Source organism: Cheilinus undulatus, linkage group 11 (genome assembly GCF_018320785.1).
Source record: "Cheilinus undulatus linkage group 11, ASM1832078v1, whole genome shotgun sequence".
Lineage (NCBI taxonomy): Eukaryota > Metazoa > Chordata > Actinopteri > Labriformes > Labridae > Cheilinus > Cheilinus undulatus.
This window is the reverse complement of record NC_054875.1, coordinates 29,023,675-29,045,335: the sequence shown is the minus strand read 5'-3', so window position 1 is coordinate 29,045,335 and position 21,661 is coordinate 29,023,675. Positions and strand designations below refer to the sequence as shown.

General features: G+C 40.2%; 2 protein-coding genes across 3 annotated transcripts; one reads left to right on the top strand and one right to left on the bottom strand.

Annotated features, from left to right (window-relative positions):
• Nucleotides 1–70: 70 nt before the first annotated feature.
• LOC121517641 (caspase recruitment domain-containing protein 19-like) lies at nt 71–9,805 on the top strand. Of its 2 annotated transcripts, none has more exons than XM_041799586.1 (6): nt 71–182; nt 1,035–1,180; nt 1,317–1,473; nt 1,964–2,032; nt 7,685–7,750; nt 7,932–9,805. In XM_041799586.1, exons 2-6 carry the CDS (start codon nt 1,097–1,099, stop codon nt 8,030–8,032), a joined length of 477 nt encoding a protein of 158 aa, XP_041655520.1. In that variant the 5' UTR covers nt 71–182; nt 1,035–1,096; the 3' UTR covers nt 8,033–9,805. The 2 variants fall into 2 exon arrangements, with proteins under 2 accessions (XP_041655520.1, XP_041655519.1); XM_041799585.1 differs by having other exon boundaries at nt 77–167.
• Nucleotides 9,806–11,670: 1,865 nt separating this feature from the next.
• Nucleotides 11,671–17,932, bottom strand: LOC121518137 (ninjurin-1-like). The gene is made up of 2 exons (XM_041800364.1): nt 17,719–17,932; nt 11,671–11,813 (listed from the first exon to the last, which is right to left on the bottom strand). Exons 1-2 carry the CDS (start codon nt 17,909–17,911, stop codon nt 11,671–11,673), a joined length of 336 nt encoding a protein of 111 aa, XP_041656298.1. The 5' UTR covers nt 17,912–17,932.
• Between the last annotated feature and the right edge of the window lie 3,729 nt (nt 17,933–21,661).

Genomic DNA, 21,661 nt, shown 5'->3' with positions numbered 1-21,661 from the left:
TTAAAATGTGGCGCTAAGGTCAATCATGTGGCCTCATGCGGCGCAGGGCGGCACTGCGTGGTGATGTTATTGGACAGCAGGGACGGTCAAACCGGTGGGAACAGGAAGTTTTACGGAGAGGCCACTGGGCAGAAGGAGCACCCACCGTGTGTTTGTCAGTATGACAGGTTTGTGAATCCAGGGTAAGATGTTTTGTCTCGTTTCGTGTCATTTACAGTGATCTTTTCGCGCATTTGTACGTGACACGGGCGCGCGAGCTGCCATTTCAGTGAGTGCAACACTTGTTGCAAGAGCTTTACTGTATGGTTTCAACTCGTTGATCGAACTTAACTTAAATTTAACTTTATTTTTGGAATTAAATGAACATTAAGATAAACTACTGGCAGCAGCTTGAACACCCCGTTCAAATTTCCAAGCAAAATATATATTAATTTTGTGAATGATGTTCGATAGGCCCACGTGATGGACAGTAAATTTAAAATGAATGTGAAGCTCCAGTTAATAACACTGTTGAAAGTAGGGTAATTATATCCAGGGTGGACGATCTCGCTTGGTAAAATTGTGTTTCGAGCTGAACTAATTAGGAATAATTTACACATACAGCCAATTAAAGACAGGGTCTTGGCAAGCATTTTTATATTTTCATAGTCTATAGAATAACATATTTTTGCAATAAACTATTCATGTAAAAGTTTTGCTGCATTGGCAGTTTTGCCCTGAGAAAGTGCAGTGCTTGACAAACAAGAAGGTAAACCTCTTAGACTTTTATTTTCAGTACAGGACCAATGCCAAGACCAGCTTACTGAAAAACTACTTAAGGCTAGACATAAAATCTGCAGGCATTTAATTAGGCCTAGAGCTTTCTAGTGAACCGGACTGGTGCAGGTAGATGGCCTGCTGCTGACCTGACCTTCACACACTAGAGTACATTGAGCTTTTACATCTCCTCCATGGACTATAAGACAGAAATGTCATTGTTCATATACGATACAATGTATTTGATTTAACACTACTTCCTCCTTGTTCTTGACAAGACATTTATGATTGCCATGAGAAGCTCCAGAGGGATGCTGAGTTCCTGTGCTCACATCAGAAGATGGACACTGAACTGGTGGACCAACTGGTGCTGCAGCTGAACAGGATCTATCCCCAGATACTCAGTGACAAGGAAGCGCACAGGGTCAATACAGATCATATATTCCACTAGAACTGCTTAGTAAACCTTCATGTCCTTACACTCAGACTGATTTAGGACTATAAATTAAACATGATATACATACGTGCAATGATGTGATTCAGCATGTTTCTTCCAGCAGTTTAGGAACCTGAGTGTACCCACAGAGGTGAGGTTAGAGGAGCTCTTAACACATCTGTATCTGAAGGGAGAGGAGGCTTGTCATGAATTCTACAGAGGGCTTCACATCCACGCTGAGGATGTCTACACAAACCTGCCCACCAGAGTTACAGAGAGAGGTAAATCTTGGTGCAGGCAGGCCTTTAGGCACATTTTAAATGTGTAGCAGATTAAGAGCAGGTTTTGCATAGAAAACTGCTTTTAAGTTTTAAAATTATGCCCTTGAAGATGTCACTGAAGTGTGTTTAGAATTCTTGTGCTTAATGTAATTAAAGCTAAATAAACGGACGCACTGTTAGATGGCATTAACCTGAAAGGCCCCTATTTCTGCTTGCACCATCTGTCTTAATAAGAAACGTGCATTTTTCTTAAAAGTAATGCTGTCTAATTTGTCAGCCAAAATGACAATGCAAATCTCTTAACCAAGGACCAATTCTGCCCCCCACTGTGTAATTGCCCTGTATGCCCTTTTTGAGGCTTATCCTATTAGAGACAGGCAGAGGAGCAATTGTGCTGCACGCAATGCAAAGTAGTGGATCTCACATTACAACTGCTGTTGTTTAAAGTATGAGGTTTACCCTCTAACCAGTATTTAATTTTTTGTTTCAGATACAGCAGATCCAAATTGGATTTTCGATGTGACCAGCTCCCCTGAACGATACGTGCTAAATGATAGAGGTAAATCTAATCAACATCTGAAACTACAGAAGAGTACAGTAGAACAGTCCACACAGTGAAAAACACAGAACAATTATAAACACAGATTTACCAATCCTGGGTCACAGAGCAGGAAGTCATCATTCAAACATGTATAACCTGATTGTGCGGTGCCAAAGATTTTAATTTCAATCTGTCTGAAGCACTCTACGTCTTTTAGGTTGGTTAACTGTTACCATGCCTTTTTTTTCATCGTTGAATTTTTATTAGAGTACTTAGAGTGTTTACTCTCTCTAACTGAGTGACTTGATACTCACACACATAGGCCCATTATAGACATGCACCGACAAAAAACTCTGGACATGCACTAATGGAGACAGGGTCTGCCTCGGGCATTTGGGTATTTGGTGACTTGTTTAATGGCCCCTCGGCATTGCTTGTAAAGTGAACTGGCAACCGGGGTGAGCCAAAATAGTTAAATATCAGGGATTGCACCCAAACTTAGTAGGGTCCAGGCAGTTTTCAGAGTATTTTCAAGCCTTTTTAAACACAAATGTAGGTGTAAAATGCCAACAGGCTATATGCAGTTCAAGGGAAATGATAAAGCTCCACTTTGTAGAACAATCTTTAAAGCCAGCATTATTTTTAATATCTAATTGTTCTCAAGATGTCATCTTCACTGTGAAATCAACATGTTGAGGATCAGTAATTTTCACTTTTGCCTCACAATAAAGGCAAGAAGTGTCTGATGGTTACTTTTTTAAGTGACACAATATAAGTAGGGTAGGAATTCAGTGTAAAAGTTTGTGGTTGGCGCTATTTTTTTAAGAGGAAAAGCAAACTTTGTGCTTCAGCTATAGATTTAGTTATGGAAAATATTCATACTTAATGATGTAAAATAGTCTCTCACTACAGTGTGGGTATAAGGTGTCATTTTAGTAACGGGAATAAAATTTACATGTTGTGATCAGTAGTTAGATGTGCTTTTATACTCAGCTTTTACCAAGCTAAAAAAAAAGAGCTTTTGAGAAAACATTTTAGGGCAAAGCCATCCCTGGCTCTGCCTATGACAGGAACCTCCTAGCTACTAGTTGTGATAATTTAGTATGTTATACTGATGCTTAACCCCAGCTTCTATGGACTGACATGCTGCCACTCTTAAATAAAAATAAAAACAACAATGATAGGACCATAAAGAGTTAAGAACCTAATTGAGGTAGGTAATTTTTTCATTGCAAGTGGTAAGCCAGATTTTCACATTCAGGTTTATGTTACCATCTTAAAGAGATGCAGCTGTGAGAAGGAACAACTAAAAAACTTTAATTTGCATTCAGTAAATTAAAAATATGAAATGTGTTGCTCTTATACTTAAAATCAAGTGTACACCAAGAAACAACCTGATTATCTTTAAAGGGATACGTCAACATTTTGGCAAATTCGCCCATTGCCATAATTCCTATAGTCTTAGTAACAGGTTCTTTTCCTTTATTTGTTGGTGCAAGCTGTTTCTAGATCTGGGGGGGACCATTAAACCAGCTGCACCGCTAACGCTATGTTAGTGACAGAACTTTTGCTTTCCCTCATCAAACTCATCAAATACACAATCCAACAACTCCAAAATGCTCTCGTGGACAAGTTGTGACCTGTACATTCACCACGCTATGAAATAATCATGGAACATGACGAGACAGAGATGTTTTAAAGTTAAATGCAAAGCCGGAACTACACTCCAGACATGGCTGCTGCACTGTGTCACTCCGCCCAGTGGTTCTCTCAAGAAATAGTTCCGACTATTTGCTTCATGTGTCGTAATGTTACATAATTATACGTTATAATTTCATAGCGTGGTGAAATTGGGAAACCTCTTTCTAATAAAGTCTCTCACCTGTAGGTAGTGAAAGAAGTGGCAATGAGGGAGGTTAAATTTCTCTGAAAGTTGAGAGAAGCTAGCAAAGATGTTATTCATGTACAAGTGCTGAAGACTTTGTACACCCCTGGTAGCCCAGGTATTAAATGAGGAAGAGTAAATAGAAGGAAGGAATAAAGGGTTATTAAGAATGGGAGAGAAGAGAGAGGTGCCCTGTATGCCATGCAATAGCTTGAACTGTTTTAAATCTTTAAAGAATGCCACACAACCACATTATGTTTAGGAATAAAGACTGGAAGAGGGAGCGATGCCCCGAGGAGAGCAGATAGAGAGTAGGGTCGACACAGTGAAGCCTCAGTGCTAACCCATGCAGGACACATTGTACTATCGGGGGAAAGAAGCCAGAGAGACATGCTACTTAAATTAGCAGCCCAATAATAAAATTGAAAATTTGGGGATGAAAGACCCCCAAGGCGTTTAGGCCTTTCAAGAAATTCTTTGCGTATCCTAGATTTCCCTCCCCAAATAAAGCCATTAATTAGTCGCTGCACTATTTTAAAAAATAAACGAGAAATAAAAATAGCCAGACATTGAAAGAGATACAGAAATTTGGGGAGAGTATTCATTTTCACTGAGTTAAGTTTACCCATTAAATAAAGTGGGAGAGCAGTCCACTGTGCAAAGTCTGATTTACACTGTTCAAGTAGAGGGATAAAATTAGCATGGAAGAGTTTTGAGAATGATCAAGTGATAGTTACGCCAAGATACTTAAATGAGTCTTTCACAATCTTGAAAGGTACACTGATTGGGGCAGAGAGGAGAGAGCTAAGGGGAATTACTCACTTTTCTCTAAATTAAGCTTATAGCCAGAGATGGCTCCAAAAGTTGTAAGCAAGGAAAAGAGAAAAGGAAGAGTAGAGACAGGGTTTGAAATAAAAAGAAGGAGGTCGTCTGCATAAAGAGAAATTTTCTGTATTTGATCTCTTTAGATAATTCCCTCTGTACTATTATTTTGTCTAAAAGCTATAGCAAGAGGCTCTATAGCAATAGCAAACAAAAGGGGGCTCAGGGGGCACCCCTGTCTAGTGCCTCTGTATAGGCAGAAATAGTCAGACATTAAATGGTTAGTTAGGATGGAGGCCATGGGTGATGAATATAAGAGCTTGACCCAAAAAATGAAATTGGGGCCGAAGCCAAACTTAGTTAGGGTGAAGAAGAGGTAATCCCACTCAACGTGGTCGAAAGCCTTTCCGTGTCAAGTGAAATGACAGCTTCATGACCAGAGTACTGGGAGGGAGTATGCAAGATGTTAAGCAGCTGTCGTACGTTAGAGAATAACTGTCTATTACGGATAAAACCAGTTTGATTGTTGGAGATGACAGAGGGGAGGACTAGTTCTTCTTTGGCAAGAATTTTGAAGTCTTGATCGAGTAAGCTTATTGGCCTATAAGAGAGGCAACATAGAGGATCTTTATCCTTTTTTAACAAGAGAGATATGGTGGCTTGATATAAGGTGGGGGGAAGCACTTTTACCTGAAAAGATTCTGTGTACATTGCGTGTAAGAGAGGTACAAGTTTATCAGAGAACTTATTATAGGATTGGGCTGGGAAGCCGTCTGGCCCCACAGTCTTCCCACTTTGCAAACAGAAGATTGAAGTTTTTATATCATCAGGGGTTATAGACTCTTCAAGCAATGTGACGTCATCAGAATTTAATTGAGGAATATTTAAATTATTGAAAAAATCTGTGAATAAATCTGGGTTGAGTTGAGATCAGAGGTGTATAGTTTCAAATAGAAACTTTAAACTCATTGTTAAACTCGTTGTTCTAAGATCTGAGGTTATAAGGCCAGGGGTTTTAACAGCAGAGATGACGCGCAAGGTTGTTTTTTTGACGAAGTTGATGAGCTAAAAGTTTGGTAGGCTTATCACCATCTTCAAAAAATTGAAAGCGATTCCTCTGCATGCTGGGTTGTTAGAAAGTCAAATTCGGTCTTTAGAGTTGTTCTCTCTTTAAGAAGCTCGGCTGTAGGGTTTGACACATACTGTTGGTCTAGGCGAAGAACAGAGGAGGTGAGGTCAGAGGTTTTGCTTTTGCTACATTTGTTAGTATTTGACGTGTAGGAGATTATCTGTCTGCGCAGATAGGCTTTAAAAGCTTCCCAGCGGATAGAAGATGAAGTATCTGAGGCAAGATTGGTCTCAAGAAACGTATCAATTTTACTTGTTACATAAGACACAAAGTTGGGGTCTGAGGGGAGGAGAGGATTGAAGCGCCAGGATCTGGTTGAAGTGTTATTTTGTTAGGCAAGTGTAAGTTTAGGAGGTGCATGGTCCGAGATGCCAATACTTTAATAATCGCAAGCTTTATTGAACTGAGTAAGAAGGCATCAATAAAGAAGTGGTCAATTCAAGAGAAGGAATTGTGTACTGAAGAGAAGAAGGAATAGGATCTTCAAGATGGGTATTTGAAACGCCAGGGGTCTACATAGTTATGTATTTTAAAGATATTTTGGGGAGTTTTTTTATGCCTTTATTCACAGAGGAGAACAATGGATAGAATCAGAAACAGGGATCAGAGAGTGGGTGAGGGACATGGGGGATAGGAGCCACGGGCAGGACTTGAACCTGGGCCACCTTTGTACGTGGGGTGCAACATAACCACTAGGCCATCTGAGAGCCCTTTTTTTCTTTTTTTGAAGAAAATTCATTATAGATTATATACATTATAGGTTACATTAAAGGTGGGAAAAGCTCTGAAAGGATAGATCATTGCTTCATTTTATTAAATCACTACAATGGGGCCTTTTAACAACTGCATGTACATTTTAGAGCCACTTGATATGAAAGCTATATGAATAATTTCAGACTTTAAAGAGGCATCTATACCAGTCTCTCCATAACAGTGACATATATTGAACAGTGTTGTATCTGATGTCAGTCAGGGCCAAGATGATTTCATTCCCAGAGACATTAAGTTGGCAAAGATTTCTTCAGAGCTATGAGAGTTTTAACTCCAGCAGCTTCAAGCATTTCATGTACACAGCACCATACTGGTCTCTCAAAATTGAAATGGCCTTAAGAAGTTTTGGAACCTTTAAACCTCTCTTGTCCAGCTTCCTAGAAAGTAGACCGTAGCTTCTTCACTCCTGTTGAAATCTCAGGAATGATGTGCAGTGGTGGGCTGTCAAAATAATTTATGATCCAAAACATATTTCAAGTTTGATTTGGGAACATGTCCACAAGAGTTGTTTTCAAAATATGTGGGTCTTCCCATTTATGTGTGCCAGGGTGCCCCTGCACCCCTCTCTGATCCTCCGATAAGCCCCTTAAGCCAAACTAAGCTTTGTTCTTCAGCACATGTAGTTGTCTGCTGAACCTTTTAACCCCAAGCATCACAATGTGGGCCTCTCTGCTCTGCACTGCTTCACCATTTATCATCCCACTGCATCCAGGGCTTTGGCTTTGTGGGTCAGTTAAGCTCACGTGTAAGCCCCTCAGCCCAAAGCAGCCTCCTCTGTCCTGCATTCCTTTGAACAGTCAGGGCAGCATCCACTGGGTCAAAGGTGTGTCAGCAGGGAAATGGGTCATCAAGTGAAGTGGAGAAACAAGACTCCCACTCACAAGACAACTGTCTTTTTACAGAGCTGCTGTTTACTCCTCAGTCTTGTTTACTGTACATTTCAGTCTGTCTTTATTGTTTTACTTTGGTTGCACTGGACCCGTGACCTCCTAGTGATCATGTTTAAAGCGGTTACTTGTCTGTAATAGCCTCTAATGAGACCTTTCTCTCTTCCTCTCTGCAGGCCCAATGTTCTTCCTGAGCTGTTTTAGTTTTTTAGTTGGTGTTGCAATGCTCTACTATTATGGAGGTGAGTCATGTAGAATGATGGCTTTATGTGTCAAACAATATCAGTGAGTGTACACTGGCATCCAAGGCTTCCTCAAAGTCCGTCTATTTTTTATACACAGCTTACCTTCCACCCTGTTGATTTTTATATTTTTCTCTCCATGGAAACTAAAACTCTTTGTTCTTGGTCTGTCTCCCTACAGAGGTTGATACATTGAAATGTACCGGTCCATTTCTTCAGTGCTCTGCAGTAGCAATCAGTCAAGGTGCTAAAGATATTTTAATATCCTATACTGAGGTTTGAAAGCAGAACAGAGGAGGCCGTTAAAGTGCTACAATGCTGAAGAACAAGTCCTTGGAGAAGAACAAGCCATAAAACTTGCCTTTTTGCAGTGCCAAACTCATTCTCACTTGAAGAGCTGTCTAACCTTTTTACAACAAGAATTTTGTTTAGGCAAAACTTGTTTTGCAATCCTTGTGAAATGAAGATGCATATCAGTCTATTTCCTTTAGCTGAAACTCTTTTTTTTTAATTAAGATTTGTTTTTGGGCTTTTTATGCCTTTATTGACAGAGGAGGACAGTAGACAGAATTGGAAACCAGGATGAGAGAGATGAGGAGAGACGTGGGAAAGTAGCACGGGCCAGATTCAAACCTGGGCTAACAGCGTACATGGGGCTCGCTTTAAACCACTAGGCCACCTGCGCCCCTAAAACTCAGTTTTAATTAAAGACATACAGCATAATGTTCCACCAAGACACTTGTATGTATGAAATGTATTTTCTGTGCATAATTCCAATCACATTTCTAAGTAATACATAAAAATATCATCTGGTGGGAGCTTTCACTTAATGTCACCCCCTCTGCATTAAATTTAAACAGAAACATTAAAGGGTGTGTTTCCCACCTGAATAAGATTTGACTTGATTTAAACTCAGCCACTGATATTTGCAAAAGTGCAAAAATTCTCTGTGCCTTCCTGGTGGTGCAGTTGATGACACACACACAGAGGGCTGTGGGTCAGAGTGGCCAAAAAGCTTGATGTAGTACAGTGGTGGGCAACTATTGGCCTGGGGGCCACATGTGGCCCTCCTCCTCATTCAATTAATTCAGGTTAATTCAAATATAAAGAAATTGTACAAATGAGGAAAACATGATCAAATTTGCCATGAAGAAGGATTGCCTCCCCGGGAAAAATAAAGTATTTGAATTTGAAATAGACACGTTTCTATAATTACCTTTGATTTTTGGTTTCAGTAAGAAAATAGGGAGATGTTTCACTTTACCTGTACAATTCCTTTATATGCACCATTAAATGCATTTATATAAATTGAGAGTACCCCACAGTGTCTAACATTTTGGCCCTCCAATGCTGAGAATAAAAATAATGTGGCCCTCTCAGTGACCAAAGTTGCCCGTCCCTGATGTAGCAGGACATCCTGATGTTTTTGTATACTGGGTTTCACAGGTATTGTAACATAATAAGGATGCATTCCAGCCTCATGCTTCTGTATCTTAAAGTACTCAAAAATGTCCTCATACACATTTGTCAAATGTAGGGTTGCCATGAAATTTAAACACAAATATGTTAATAGGAAAAATCAAAATGTGATACCTATTTCGATACCAAAGCAACAAAAATTGGCACCCAATTTAAATAATTTCTTGTTTTCAGTTGTAAAGAAATTCAAGCAAACTCCTGCACTAAAAATTGGCAATGTTACAATGCCAGTGTTTTTTTTTTCTAAGACTGTGCAGAAGTTCTTTTGCAATTTTGGTGGATTCATTCATTTTCTATGCAACTGTCCTATGTCCTAATAGTCATATTTAGTACTATTTATGAATAATAACCAGACTGTACTTTTTAAACCGGTGGTATTAAAAAAAAATCTGTTTTGACAACCTTCGAAAAATGCAGAATGCAAAAAAAAAAATCCTTGGAGTAAAAGTGCTCAAGTGTAATGTCTGGAGAGGAGGCGTGTTTAGGAGACATAAATGATAAAAATTGTAACCGAGTGCACTCAGTTTAGCTAAAAGGTTCAACTTTGTTCAAATAAAACAACATTTTTGACCCAAACTGAACTACTATTATTCTTTCATTCTGAACAACAAAGATTCTTTATTAGTAGGATGTCTGCATTGGGAACAGAAAATGAAAACTGAAAATTTAAGCCACTGGCTGTACAGCATAAACACTAGAGGGCACTGCTTCCTCATTCACTGCACCAGTGTGGGCACAAGCATGGAAAACGTTCTGGTGTAATATTACAGCAACAAGAAGGGCAACAGACAACAAGCATAAATTAATAATGATATCAAATAATTGAAGTCGTCTTAATTAAACATGCACTATTGACTGATCAAGAAAAGGTCCATGTGCAGGCAGAGTAGATGCACTTCATACTCACTTGAGGCCTTTTAAAGTAGTACTTATAATGATGACTCAATAGGAAAATAGCCACATCAAACATGGTTTATATACAGCACAGCGCTGCAGGAGAGCTTAGGTGTCTGATCTCTGGAGATCTGAGCCATACTTTTCCACTCCTGTCTCCTGCAAAGACAGAGCAGTGGATCAGAGGAGGAGGAGGTACTAAAAGGGGCTGGAGGTGTCACCGGTGTGACTGTCCAGTTTGTATCCATAATTTCCCTCAGAGATTCCATTCATAGCATTGATTCAGATAAGGAGAAGCTCCTCCTTGATCAAAAGCATCTCCTCAAGTGAGCCCCCCATCGAGCCGGACGTGTGGGAGCCGCAGACATACATTTTGTATCTATATCAGTCTCCAGATCTGCCCTGAGTGGAGCTGTGTGTGTCATCAATCTGGCTCTTGGCTCGTCATCCTGTTTCCACGGTTACCAATAATAGTTGTGGAGGAGGAAGAGGATCAGATTGTGACGTTTGGTTGTCATCTGAAAGGTGCTTTGTCACGATCGCATTAAAGAAATTATACAAAACAGCTTGACTCTTCTTCAGGTGTTTTACAAACGATGTGAAACAAGTTAAAACTTCTTTTATGAGTGTAAATTGAGTGTTTGCTTTCACTTTAATAGGGGTTTGGGAGGCATTGATGAAGCTGAACTGTCTAATTAAGGCTTACATTTTAACAAGCAGTTCAGCTGGGCTCTGCTGTGTTCACTGAATCACCAGCTGCTGGTCCAGAGAACCACAGACACACTCCAGCTTTGCTCAGAGAGTCGAGGCACAGCCAAACATTGTTTTAATTTCATGTCAGGCTTTTGGCCCGTGGTTGTGGACAGATGTGTCCCCAAGGTTTAACCTGCAGAGGTTGGCCAGAGCTTTGACTCACATGAGGCACACCCTTGTCTGTGTACATTTCCTTAGCTGCCTCATGAAACCTCCTGGCTTAAGCTGTCTGCACACGCAGAATGACATCTTGCACGAAACGTCATGGATGTTATTAAAAATTAAAGCTTGTTCTCAATTTTTATGTGTGCATTTGCAGTCTGGGAGTGCTTCAGGTCACTCTCGGGCAGCAAAGGAGACAGACAGCATGAGGTCACATGTGCCTGACTGCTGTTGTGTCCACTTTTCCTGTTTATCCTCCAGAGACAAATGTGTTGTTTATGCACCAGACCCCATTGTTTTTTTTTTCTCTGCTGTTTCTCTCTTGTTCATTCTGTGCCTGCAGCGGTGTGCAGGACAATGATTCTCTGGTAAATGAGCCAGCTGTTGGATTTTTTTTTGTTTTTGAGTTGTTTTCCAGAGGAAAATTCTCTGAGAGCCTGGAGAGGTCAGTGTGTTTGTAGGTCAGGTAGTGGGATTGTGGGTCAGAAGAGGTGAGGACCAAAAACATGCTGACTGCATGGATGTCTTTGGAGCGACCTTGCTCTGTGAGACAGAGGAGAAAACAGTTTGAACAGAGAGTGAGCAAAGAGAGAGAATAGTATTAGTTAGAAAGAATACCTGTGTGTTGTTGTTTAGTCCTTGCGGTTCGGCATGTTGACTCCAAAAGCAGTAATAAAGATGTTCACGACCACTATAATGAAAACCAGGCATGTGGCCAAGTCCTCCATAAGGTTCAACCGCCAGTGTTTTTGCTCATCATTCAGGTCCCATCGAACTTTGGACAAAACAAGGAAACACACAAACACACACTCAATGAATGTCCAATCAGACATCAGCAATCTACTTTATTCTGGGACCAGAGCCAACTTTATATCCACTGATTCACTGACAGACATAAATCCATACATAGCTAATTCTGGGTGCATGCCCACCAAAGATCCAACAAAAAGTCAGAGAATTGAATATTATAGTCTGAAAATGGCTTGTAAGGATAAGAAGCAGTTTGCGATGAACAAGAATTACAAGGACCGAAACTTCTCATTCACTATCAATTTTTATCTTTTAAGTATTGTGTCATAATCCCCAAAATATTCAAACTTTTAATTTGACTGGTCTAAATGAACATGTGTGCTAAACAATGTTTAGAATTCACAATAGGAACCTTGACTGAAGAGGTTACAGAACACTTAAAGCTCCTGTTAGTTACATTCTATTTGGGTTGACTTTGGCACCCCCTGTGGACAAAGTGATACGCCTTATTTCCTCGCCCATTTCACCATGTGAGATTATTTTTTTAAAGTGGAACCCTGTATATTAATACATACTGACCTTATAAGATTGACACTGGTCTCTATATGTATGTAGTCAAAGGAACATATTAGATTTCTACATTTTGCTTCTGTGTGTGTGCACTGCACTCTGGGTAGTGATGTCATATGGCTGCATTGTTTTTCTTTCCATATCTATCGAATGGGACTCACCTCAATCTACCTAATATAAATCTCTTCTTTATTTTCGTCTTTACTAAAACTATTCATGGGTTTACATGTAGAAGGGTTTGAAGGGTGACAGTTCCTATGGGACAAAGAACAGTCAATCCAGATGCATCACTACCAATTCCTAGTGTACTTGCTTGTACAACACATAAAAAAAGCACAAATGTTAATCTAATGAGGTTAAAATTGTCTTAGATGCAGGGTTCCTCTTAATAACAGATCTTGCCCTACTTTCTTCGAACCATCAATTGTATAACATAAAAAAAAAAAAAAAACGCTGTAAAAAAATGAAAAGGCTGTTTCTGGAGTCAGGCACATTGACATAAGCGCCCCACGGCAGTGGAGTCAGGCCTTTAAAAGAACAGAAAGCTGTTAATCTTGTTGCTGGTGGTGTTGTTTGCTTTTGTTGATCATAAATAGACATCAGCATTACATTAGTTCTGTTTAATGACCAGTTAAAAACCCCTGCCAGGAACTTTAAAGAAAATGCATCATAATATTGACAAAAAAATCATTTTTGAAAGGGGGTTTCTAAATACTAAAGTTGTATTTTGACTCAATTTGTTAATTATTTTGCGCACACATGATTTAAGTAATGCCAAAATGATGGCTACAAACAATTTTAGACATTTTTAGATGATTATCACCCCAAACAAAAAATAGTACAGAATATCAGAAAAATAACAATGGTGAATTCAGTGCGCGAATGGAAAAATAAACTTAGCACAAAAAGTAAGGACATTTGTGCTTGCTAGATCATTTCTTTTTAGTCACGTTTTCTGACAATAAATCTTATACCATTGGAACATCTGTTTAATTCTCTTTTAAAATGGCGTCACATTTGTAAGGAACATGCATTGTGGGATGAGCAGCAGAGCTGAGTATGTGGGTTGTGCCCATGAAAAATTCACCAAATCTTCTTTGCCCATGCCAAACCATCGTTGTGCACCTTTCTGCACAGCTATGCAGCTCTCCCACATCAGCTATTAAACATATCTTGTATTATAATGCTATTTCATTTTTATATTGCTTAGTGTTTTTATTACTTTATTCTTTTGTAGTCCCCTGGCAGTAGAAGTACAACATTTTACTTTTCTAGCTTTTTACTCCTTCTATGTGTACATAGATGTGGCAGAAAACCTGATTCTGATTCCATAGACTAAATGATGCTGGTGTATTGTTTATGCAACATAACTCAAATCTCCCTTCCAAATCCCTAGAAAGTCTTTTCTATTGAAGGTTAATATCAGTTTGTGTACAAGAAGTCAAAGCCTTTAGTGATGGCTCTATGTCCTTGATCATACTGTTCTATGTATTTCATTATCTGTGGTAAGCAAAAAAATGATCCGTCCAGTTGTTAACCTATTCTGTTCTGTTGTCAAATGCATCTCTTCTCCTGCAAGATAAAGGAACAGACAATATATAGCCAACTTTTGTGGGACAACAGGCCTTTGGTTTACAGGAAGAATAATACAGGGAAGAGAAGGCTGATACAGGAAGCTTGTATTTCCTGTATAACATTATGTCAATGATGAAACAGCAATACATGTAACAATGACTTAAATTTAAGGTGACACCTTCCTCATCACAGGGACGGGCTGATGAGTGATGGTGGCTGTAATGAGGGAAAACTGCACTTTAATGTGTGTGAACAGACTCTGATGTAGCAGCTGTGACTCTACAGGCACATGCTCGCTCTACGTATGTGTGCATATGTGCGTGTTTACAGGAGATAACCTAAGGTTAAACGGTGTGAAGACCTCGCCTGTGTGTGTCTGATCTGCCTTGGGTGGAGTGGGGTGGGGTGGACAGGAGTTGGGGTGGTGGTGGTGATGGTATGTAGGCCACTCACATCACGCACCACTGGCTCCATTAGACTGAGCTGGATCCACAGGAGAGGGAGGGGAGGGGAGCAGAGGATTGGGGAGGTGGGGGGGATAAAAGAGAGGGCAGAGGGGTTCACAGTAGTCAGAGAAAATGAAGGAGGAGGAATGAAAGGAGCGATGAGAAGGAGATGTGTTTGATATTCTGGCAGGGGAAGGCGGGGGGTAAGGGGTGCTGTGGTTGGAAGGGGTCAGGCCTTCATGAATGTGTGATGACTAACAGACTGACTGACCTTTTTTTCTGACATGTGATCCTTTACAAAACAGAAAAACAAGATGACGGATTTGTATTTCATGATTTATGACTGTAAATGATCAAAAAAATTACTGTTAGATGAGTCATTACTTTAAATAAAAATATAGCTAGAAGTTGCAGGAAGAAAAAAAACATCCAGCATCCATGCCTAGAGTATTTTATTCTAACCCTTTCTTAGATTATATAACATAAAACAGAGGTGAAGAGAGTCAGGCTTTTGTTGTAGGGTAGTGAAGCCTCAGAGGATTTTAAATCAAAAGCAGACACTAAAAATAGTCTTTATTTACTCCTCCTGCTACAGCTGAAATTACTCATTATGACCTGGCTAAAGTTCACTGACCTGCTTTTTCTCAGTATAAAGTGCACTGGTACATTTCAACTTAGCTCAGAAAGTTCTGTTGAAAGTGAAGTTTAGTATTTGTGAAGTCATGCGTCCAGCTGCAATCAGCTGAATGATAGCTGCTAATGGTGACCAATCACAGTTCATTCTGTCAACAAGGCGGCTCATTTGAATATGACTCGTTCTCACTCATCCCTGTTTCACTATTGATGCTTCCACCCTGTTACTAATCTGTGTTAATTTTGTTGACTAAAGAATGACTAAAACTGTTTATCAACTAGCCTTTCCTCCATTAGGCAGACAGGATGATAACAAGCTAAAAATAGATCTTTGATAATAAAAGCCCTGACCAAAAATAAGTGAAATGTTAATGGTACATAACCTGGCACGCCAGATGGATTTGTTTCACACATTCATCTAGAAAACTACTTTCCAAGGCCTATGCGTAAAGCATCAAGAAGGAACAGCACTTATCCTGCCTTTTCTGTGCCTACAAGGTAAGCTTGAGGCAGGCAGAGCAGCAGCAAAAGACCCAGAGCAGAGCAGGCATCAATGACAACAGAATGGCACTGATTAAGGCCCCGTCCACATGGAGACAAATTCAGGAGTACATGCAAAAGTTTTTTGTCGTATCAGCTTTTCATCCACACGGAAACTGCATTTTGGGAGGCCGTGAACGCTACTTTTTGAAATCGGGTCCCAGAGTGAACAAATCTGTAAACGCTTGCCGTTTCGTCTCTGTGTGGACAGCCAACTGCATCTTTCTTGAAACGATTACGTCACACATAGCGTGGCACACATGTGCATGTCGAACCAAAACAACAATGGCTGCTTACAGGACTGTGTTTGTGCTGCAGAAGCTCTTGAGTTTATTAGGGCTTTTACAGCAAAATCTGATGCTCCTTTATCACTACAGCGAACAACATACACCAGATGTTCTTAAAGCCAATGCAGAGGACAACCACAAGGGCAACTAGGAGAAAGTTTGTGTCAGTTTTCTGTGATCTTGTTCTCTCCTTTGGTGCATTTCAATGGCAGTGTTACAGCACCACTTACAGGTTTGGCATATATACTACAGCGTTTTCAGTTGTTTTCAGTGGTTCCGTGCTTATGCGGACATTTCCTGAAACAACCCCTTGTTTACAGAAAAATTTTGCAAAACGAAATGGAAATATATCGTTTTCACCTCCATGTGGACAAGGCCTAAGTCAGAAGCAGGATAAAAGAGGAGCTGGGGTGGAGGAGGGTTGCAAAAAATGGTTTACAGAGGGAGCAGCAAAGAGTAGCTAGACTAAAGCAGTTGGAACGCAATTAGCTACTAGTGTGCATAAAGTGAATCAGCTGGCCATCTGCTGATGAGAGCTCGCGTGAGATCAGCTTAACCAAAATTTTGTCTAAAATTTTCTGAAAATGACATCATGCTTCATGGTGTATCCCCTTTTGTCTCAGCTCAGTTGAAGTTCAAGCATGGAGACTGTCTTGCTCAGTAATTTATCACTACTTGTTCATATCTCTTCCTTCTTCCATTCTTTATGTCTTCTTGCTCTGGTGATCAGCTTACCAGATTCTACCAAAACTTCATTTGACCAATCATCATGCACCTGTCGTATTTCAAATCTGTCTTCAAGTGTGGATGCTGTAACCCTCCTCCACCCCAGCCTCCTCCATTCAGTTTATCAGTATCTGGTACAGATCCTTACAGGTCTTCTGCTCTCATCCTGCATATCTAAGTCTTCTCCTTCAAACCCCCTCATGTGTGTCCTGGTTCACCTTCTCAGAGGTCTATACGTCATCTGAGCCTGCATCCCACATCTAGACTCCAGAGAGGGGTATCCTATTCCTGCTGTTGGCCTCACTATACCTTTAAGTACAAGGAAGCATCATGGTGGAGTCTAATCAGAAAACACTTTGCACATTTTTCTTTCATCAAAATTTGTAAAATAAATCATCGTTCAAGCGTATCTAAGTCTCTTCTTCTTAAAATGACAGCTGGAAGTCTTCAGCATCTAATATGGTAAAACAGTGAAATGATACAACCATGTTACCAGGCTGGATAAGTGATATTGATAATTGATTCATGGAAACTTCCTCAAAATTTGGGGGAAAATTCTTTAGAAATTTCTGCCAAATTTGACAAAAATTTCTTATCAAAAATATGCTGAAATTTTATCAGATTTTTTTTATATGTCAATTGTCTGAAATCTTACAACATTTTTGAAAATGTTAGGCAGAATTTTTCCGTTTTTTTTTCAGTTTAAAAAAAATAGTTTAGTTTATTCCTTTTCTTTAAATAAAGGACAATGTAAAAAATAACATTCTCAAAGAGACTGTCAGAAATGTTTGAATACTTGTCTACTTTTTAACATCCAAACACAATTGTTTAATGCATAAATCCTTGAAATCTCTGCACATCTCTCGGCTTACTACTAGACATTCAAAGCATGTTCACCGACATATTGACAACCTTCCCTTGACACCCAGCAGCACTAGAACATATTGACTTTTGACCTGGTGTCAGGTGAGTTGCCATGGTTACAGCTATCCAGTAACGAGCTGTTTGTCAGGAATAGTCGGACTTGACATTGCAGAAGGGACATGGAGGAGGGGAGGAAACTCAAAGGGCAAGCAAAGGTTGTGACTCTCCCCAGACAACAAAGACACCAAAAGGTCCCGGAAAGCAGAGGGGGATCTGTTTATTTTCTCACCTATGAAGATGAGCAGGACCCCAACTGTGACCTGCAGACAGAGGGAGATGCTGATTAGGGCAACAATGGGGGTGTAAAAGGAGAAGTCAGGCCCCTGGTCCAGCACTGCCTTCAGCTGGGAGGTGTTTGCCATCAGCAGAGCCACATCGAGCATGCTTTCTGCTGCACTCTTCTTGTTGCTGTAGTGGTTCATGTTCAGAGAGGCGGGGTTGCTGGGCTGAGCATCTGGATGAGAGGCCTGGGGAGAGAGAAGAAAGTATCTGCATGGAGATAAAATGTTTACAGCTGTGAGATAACGCCTGAAAGAAGAATTCCTGGAAATCAGCAGAGGCGTGCATGCTCTGTACTGCAGTTTTTGTAGTCCCCTCAGAGCAACATGTTGATGATGATAGCAGTCATTTTTATGCTTCCTGTACATGGATGCTGAGGATCTGGTTATCATGCTGACCCAATTAGCCCAACAAGAGGCCATAAGTAGAACAAAGATAGACAGACACAGTGGTTAGAGGCCCTTTGAAACACTGTGGACATTATAAAATCAGCATGTGTAGAGTTTAAGGCTTTTAAATGGCTCAGATGATCAAATTATGTCAGCAAATGTTTTTGTTCTAGTTTTTGTTTTTAAGTCATATTCTGCTATCCTTCTCTTCATATCGGTCCTTGTGTCTGGCTCTTTTTGGCTCTTCTGGCTCTTTTTCCCTATGGTTCTTTCACACATGAACAACTCCTGAAAGCTTCCCTATATTTCAGGTTGAGCTTCATGTGTGAATGCAAATGGCCACATTTTTAACCCTGGCCTCACCTGTTAATTTTCTTCCCAACTCTCTGCCATTTCTGTTTGGAGTCTATAGAGAGCTGACGTGGGATAAAATGAGGGATTGAAGGAGATGCAGAATGAACGGAGAGGGAGATGCAGACAAAGAAAAAAGCGGAAATGCAGAAAAAGAAAAGAGGAAGATGTACTGAGAGAAATAGGGAAATATAGAAAGAGAAAAGAAGGAGATGCAGAATATGATTAGAGGGAGATGCAGAAAGAGAAAAGGGGATGTAAGAAAAGAGATGAGGGAGAATTAAAAAAGAGCTGAGATAAATGTAGAAAGAAAGGGAAAATGAAAAACAGAGAAGAGGGAGATGTAGAAAGAATAGAGGGAGATGCAGAGAGAGATAGGAGGAAGATGCAGGAAGAAAGAAGAGGGAAATGTAGAAAATGAGAAAAGGGGGCCATAGAAAGAGAAGATGGAGATTCAGGAAAACAAGAGAAAATGTTGGAAGAGAGAGGAGTTACATACAGAAAGAGAAAAGGGGATACAGACCAAGACTAGAGGATTACAGTAAAAAGAAGAGGGAGATACAGAGAGTGAAGATAGATTCAAAAAGAGAGAGGAGGGAGATGCAAAAAAAAAGAGAAAAGAGGGTGTTTCCAGGTAAAAAGAGAAGATGGAGATGTAGAAAAAATGAAAGGAAAATTCATGTTAAGCAGGTGGGTTTGGTTGATGATGTTTACATCATGAAATTGGTCTGACAGCCATCAGGGTCTTTGTGCATGTAAGGAATCTGTTCTTACTCTTTTTTCAGCCATGATGTTTTTTTCAACTCATTTAACAATACTGCAAATGTAGCCATATTTATGAGGGCAAAAAATGTGATATAAGCATACTGACTTCTTAGACCAACACCCTGCTGTCTGAGCAGTAACATTCTCCCACAGTGTGGTTCAAGTCACGTCAGAAAGATTTCAGAGGCAGTATGTCTCTGATTTTTTTTTTCTATTTTAGTGCATGTGCAGACTTTTGAAAGAAGAAGAAGCTGTATCTCTCAAGCATGATCAACAGGTGATAACTGTAAACATCAAAGTAAAAAAAGCTTAGTTTTTTGTAGATTTTTTTGACCTACTGATCCATGTGTGGGTGAGGATTATGTAACAGAAGCATAGCCAGGTTTTGTGTGTGTTTCTGCTCCATCCAAGTGGACTCTGCCCTGCATAGAAAAAAAAGCATATAACGGGTCAAGAGGAGCTGGAGAAACAGTCTGCTTGTCGAAATAAGAAACAATTCTCTTTCTAAAATGATGAAATAATACATGTTTCATTCTCGGCACTGCTGCTGAATCAACATGCACTTGCACTGACTACTCAGCACTGCTTGGCTAACACCTGAGCTCCATCACTGGAGGGTGGATGAATCAAGGCCTGGACCTAAGAAGAAAACACACACAAAAACACACATGCACACATCCCGCCAACATAAAATAATCAGTAGTTGCTTCCAGTCTCTCCTTCTAGACACCGAAGCCTTTCTTTTTTTTTTTTTTTTTTCCTCATAACACAGCCCTGCTGCTGAGCAGGGAGCACAGTTTGTCAGGGATTAACCAAGGCACAGAGCTGGTACGAACTGTCTCCCCTCTCCCTGAGACAAAAAAAAAACAAGGAAAAAGAAGAGCTGCACCCTCTAATTTGCTACAGCTGAATTACAATGTGTTTAGGAGATTCACAACAATCACATGGCATGGGTTTGCTGATGTAGGAGGGGGAAGTACAATCTGCAAAAATGGTGTGGTCGTGGGAGTCTTACTTAGTAATTACTTGGATGGGCTGTTTTTAAACCCTGTAAAAAAATCCTAAGACAAGCCATGTTTAATTCTCCTAATGAGCCACTAAGTCATGGATTACATGTGTCACAGGCCTTGCAAGTGCATCTATGACTTTAGTTTTCATTATTTAATGGAGACCATAGTAGAGTAATCCTGCAAAAACTCAAATCTTACACAGTAAACCCTGATCAGTTAATGGAACTAAAAATGTTAGAGGAAACTCATCTGTTGAGTCTGTTGAGTGTCTTTGATTGAGTGTGAATTAGCCAACACATCTAATTTCAAGACACTTAAATAGACATATTCTGACTCTTGAAGGTCCTTTTTACTCTTCATTAGCAGGTCTTTTTGCCAATAATATCCTGAAACAAGATTTTATAACCTGACACGTCAGATGGATGTGTTTCACACATCCATCTGGAAAACCCTCAATACTAAGCGTTTGGGAAAGGGCAGAGGATTCGAAAAAACTCGGACTGTGATTGGATGAACATCCTGTCTGTCACATCTTTACGGCCAATCTAAGCAACAAAACACGTGACGTAGCAGTGGCCGAGGTGCGCGTGCGCAGCTACCGAGGAATAACGCGAACCATGGCGACTGTAGACATGTAAGTACTCGAGTTCTATCGTTTTTGAAAAGAAAACAACTCACTGATGTTCTTTGATCTTCTTTTAACGAAAAATATTGTCAAATTCCGATAAAACTGGCACTTTAGCAGCATCCCCACTAAGCTCTTCCGCCATAATTGCACCGGCCTCTTGTTGCTGCTTGCTTATGTCACTACTCCACCGCACCCGAAAGTATTGCCCCTCGTCGCTGATTGGTCCTGTCACTTTCTATCCGGGCCCAAATAGTTCAGACAGGAGCTTTGCAAGATGGATTCGCCAGTGAGGAACACAGAAACAGGTGTATCCATCTGATTTGCAAGGTTAAGATTTCTATTCAAACTAAGCATATGACTGTAGCTCAAATTAAATATCTTAAGATGTGTTTCGTGAGAACACTTGCTCAGATTTGAGTTGCTGCAGGAAGCAAAAATAATGTTCTTGTGGTATTTCCTAATCTTTTCTCACTGAAAGCCTGAACACTGTGGTAAAACTCATAACAAGGAATCAGGCATCTCTTCAAAACATGTTTCCCTACATTCCTCAGGAATAGCCATGTGGTTTTGTGTATTCCTGAGTGACTGTGATTTGTGCCACAAATGGCCCACTTGTCATGACGTGTCAGGGTCACACATGCTGCTCTCATACACTCACACGGGCTTTTCTAGGGACGGCCCTTTATCCCCGAGTCAACAGAGCACAGTGAGATAATGTTGTTGTGAGATCACAAGATGGAGTCGGGAAGT

Bases quoted from the DNA above. Each gene is read 5' to 3' on its own strand.
- LOC121517641 (XM_041799585.1), top strand. The intron at 1,181-1,316 runs GTCAATACAGAT...TTCTTCCAGCAG, and splicing joins GTGACAAGGAAGCGCACAGG to TTTAGGAACCTGAGTGTACC. The intron at 1,474-1,963 runs GTAAATCTTGGT...TTTTTGTTTCAG, and splicing joins CACCAGAGTTACAGAGAGAG to ATACAGCAGATCCAAATTGG.
- LOC121518137 (XM_041800364.1), bottom strand. From the start codon at position 17,911: ATGAACCACTACAGCAACAAGAAGAGTGCAGCAGAAAGCATGCTCGAT. The intron at 11,814-17,718 runs GTGAGAAAATAA...TTTTGTCCAAAG, and splicing joins GGTCCTGCTCATCTTCATAG to TTCGATGGGACCTGAATGAT.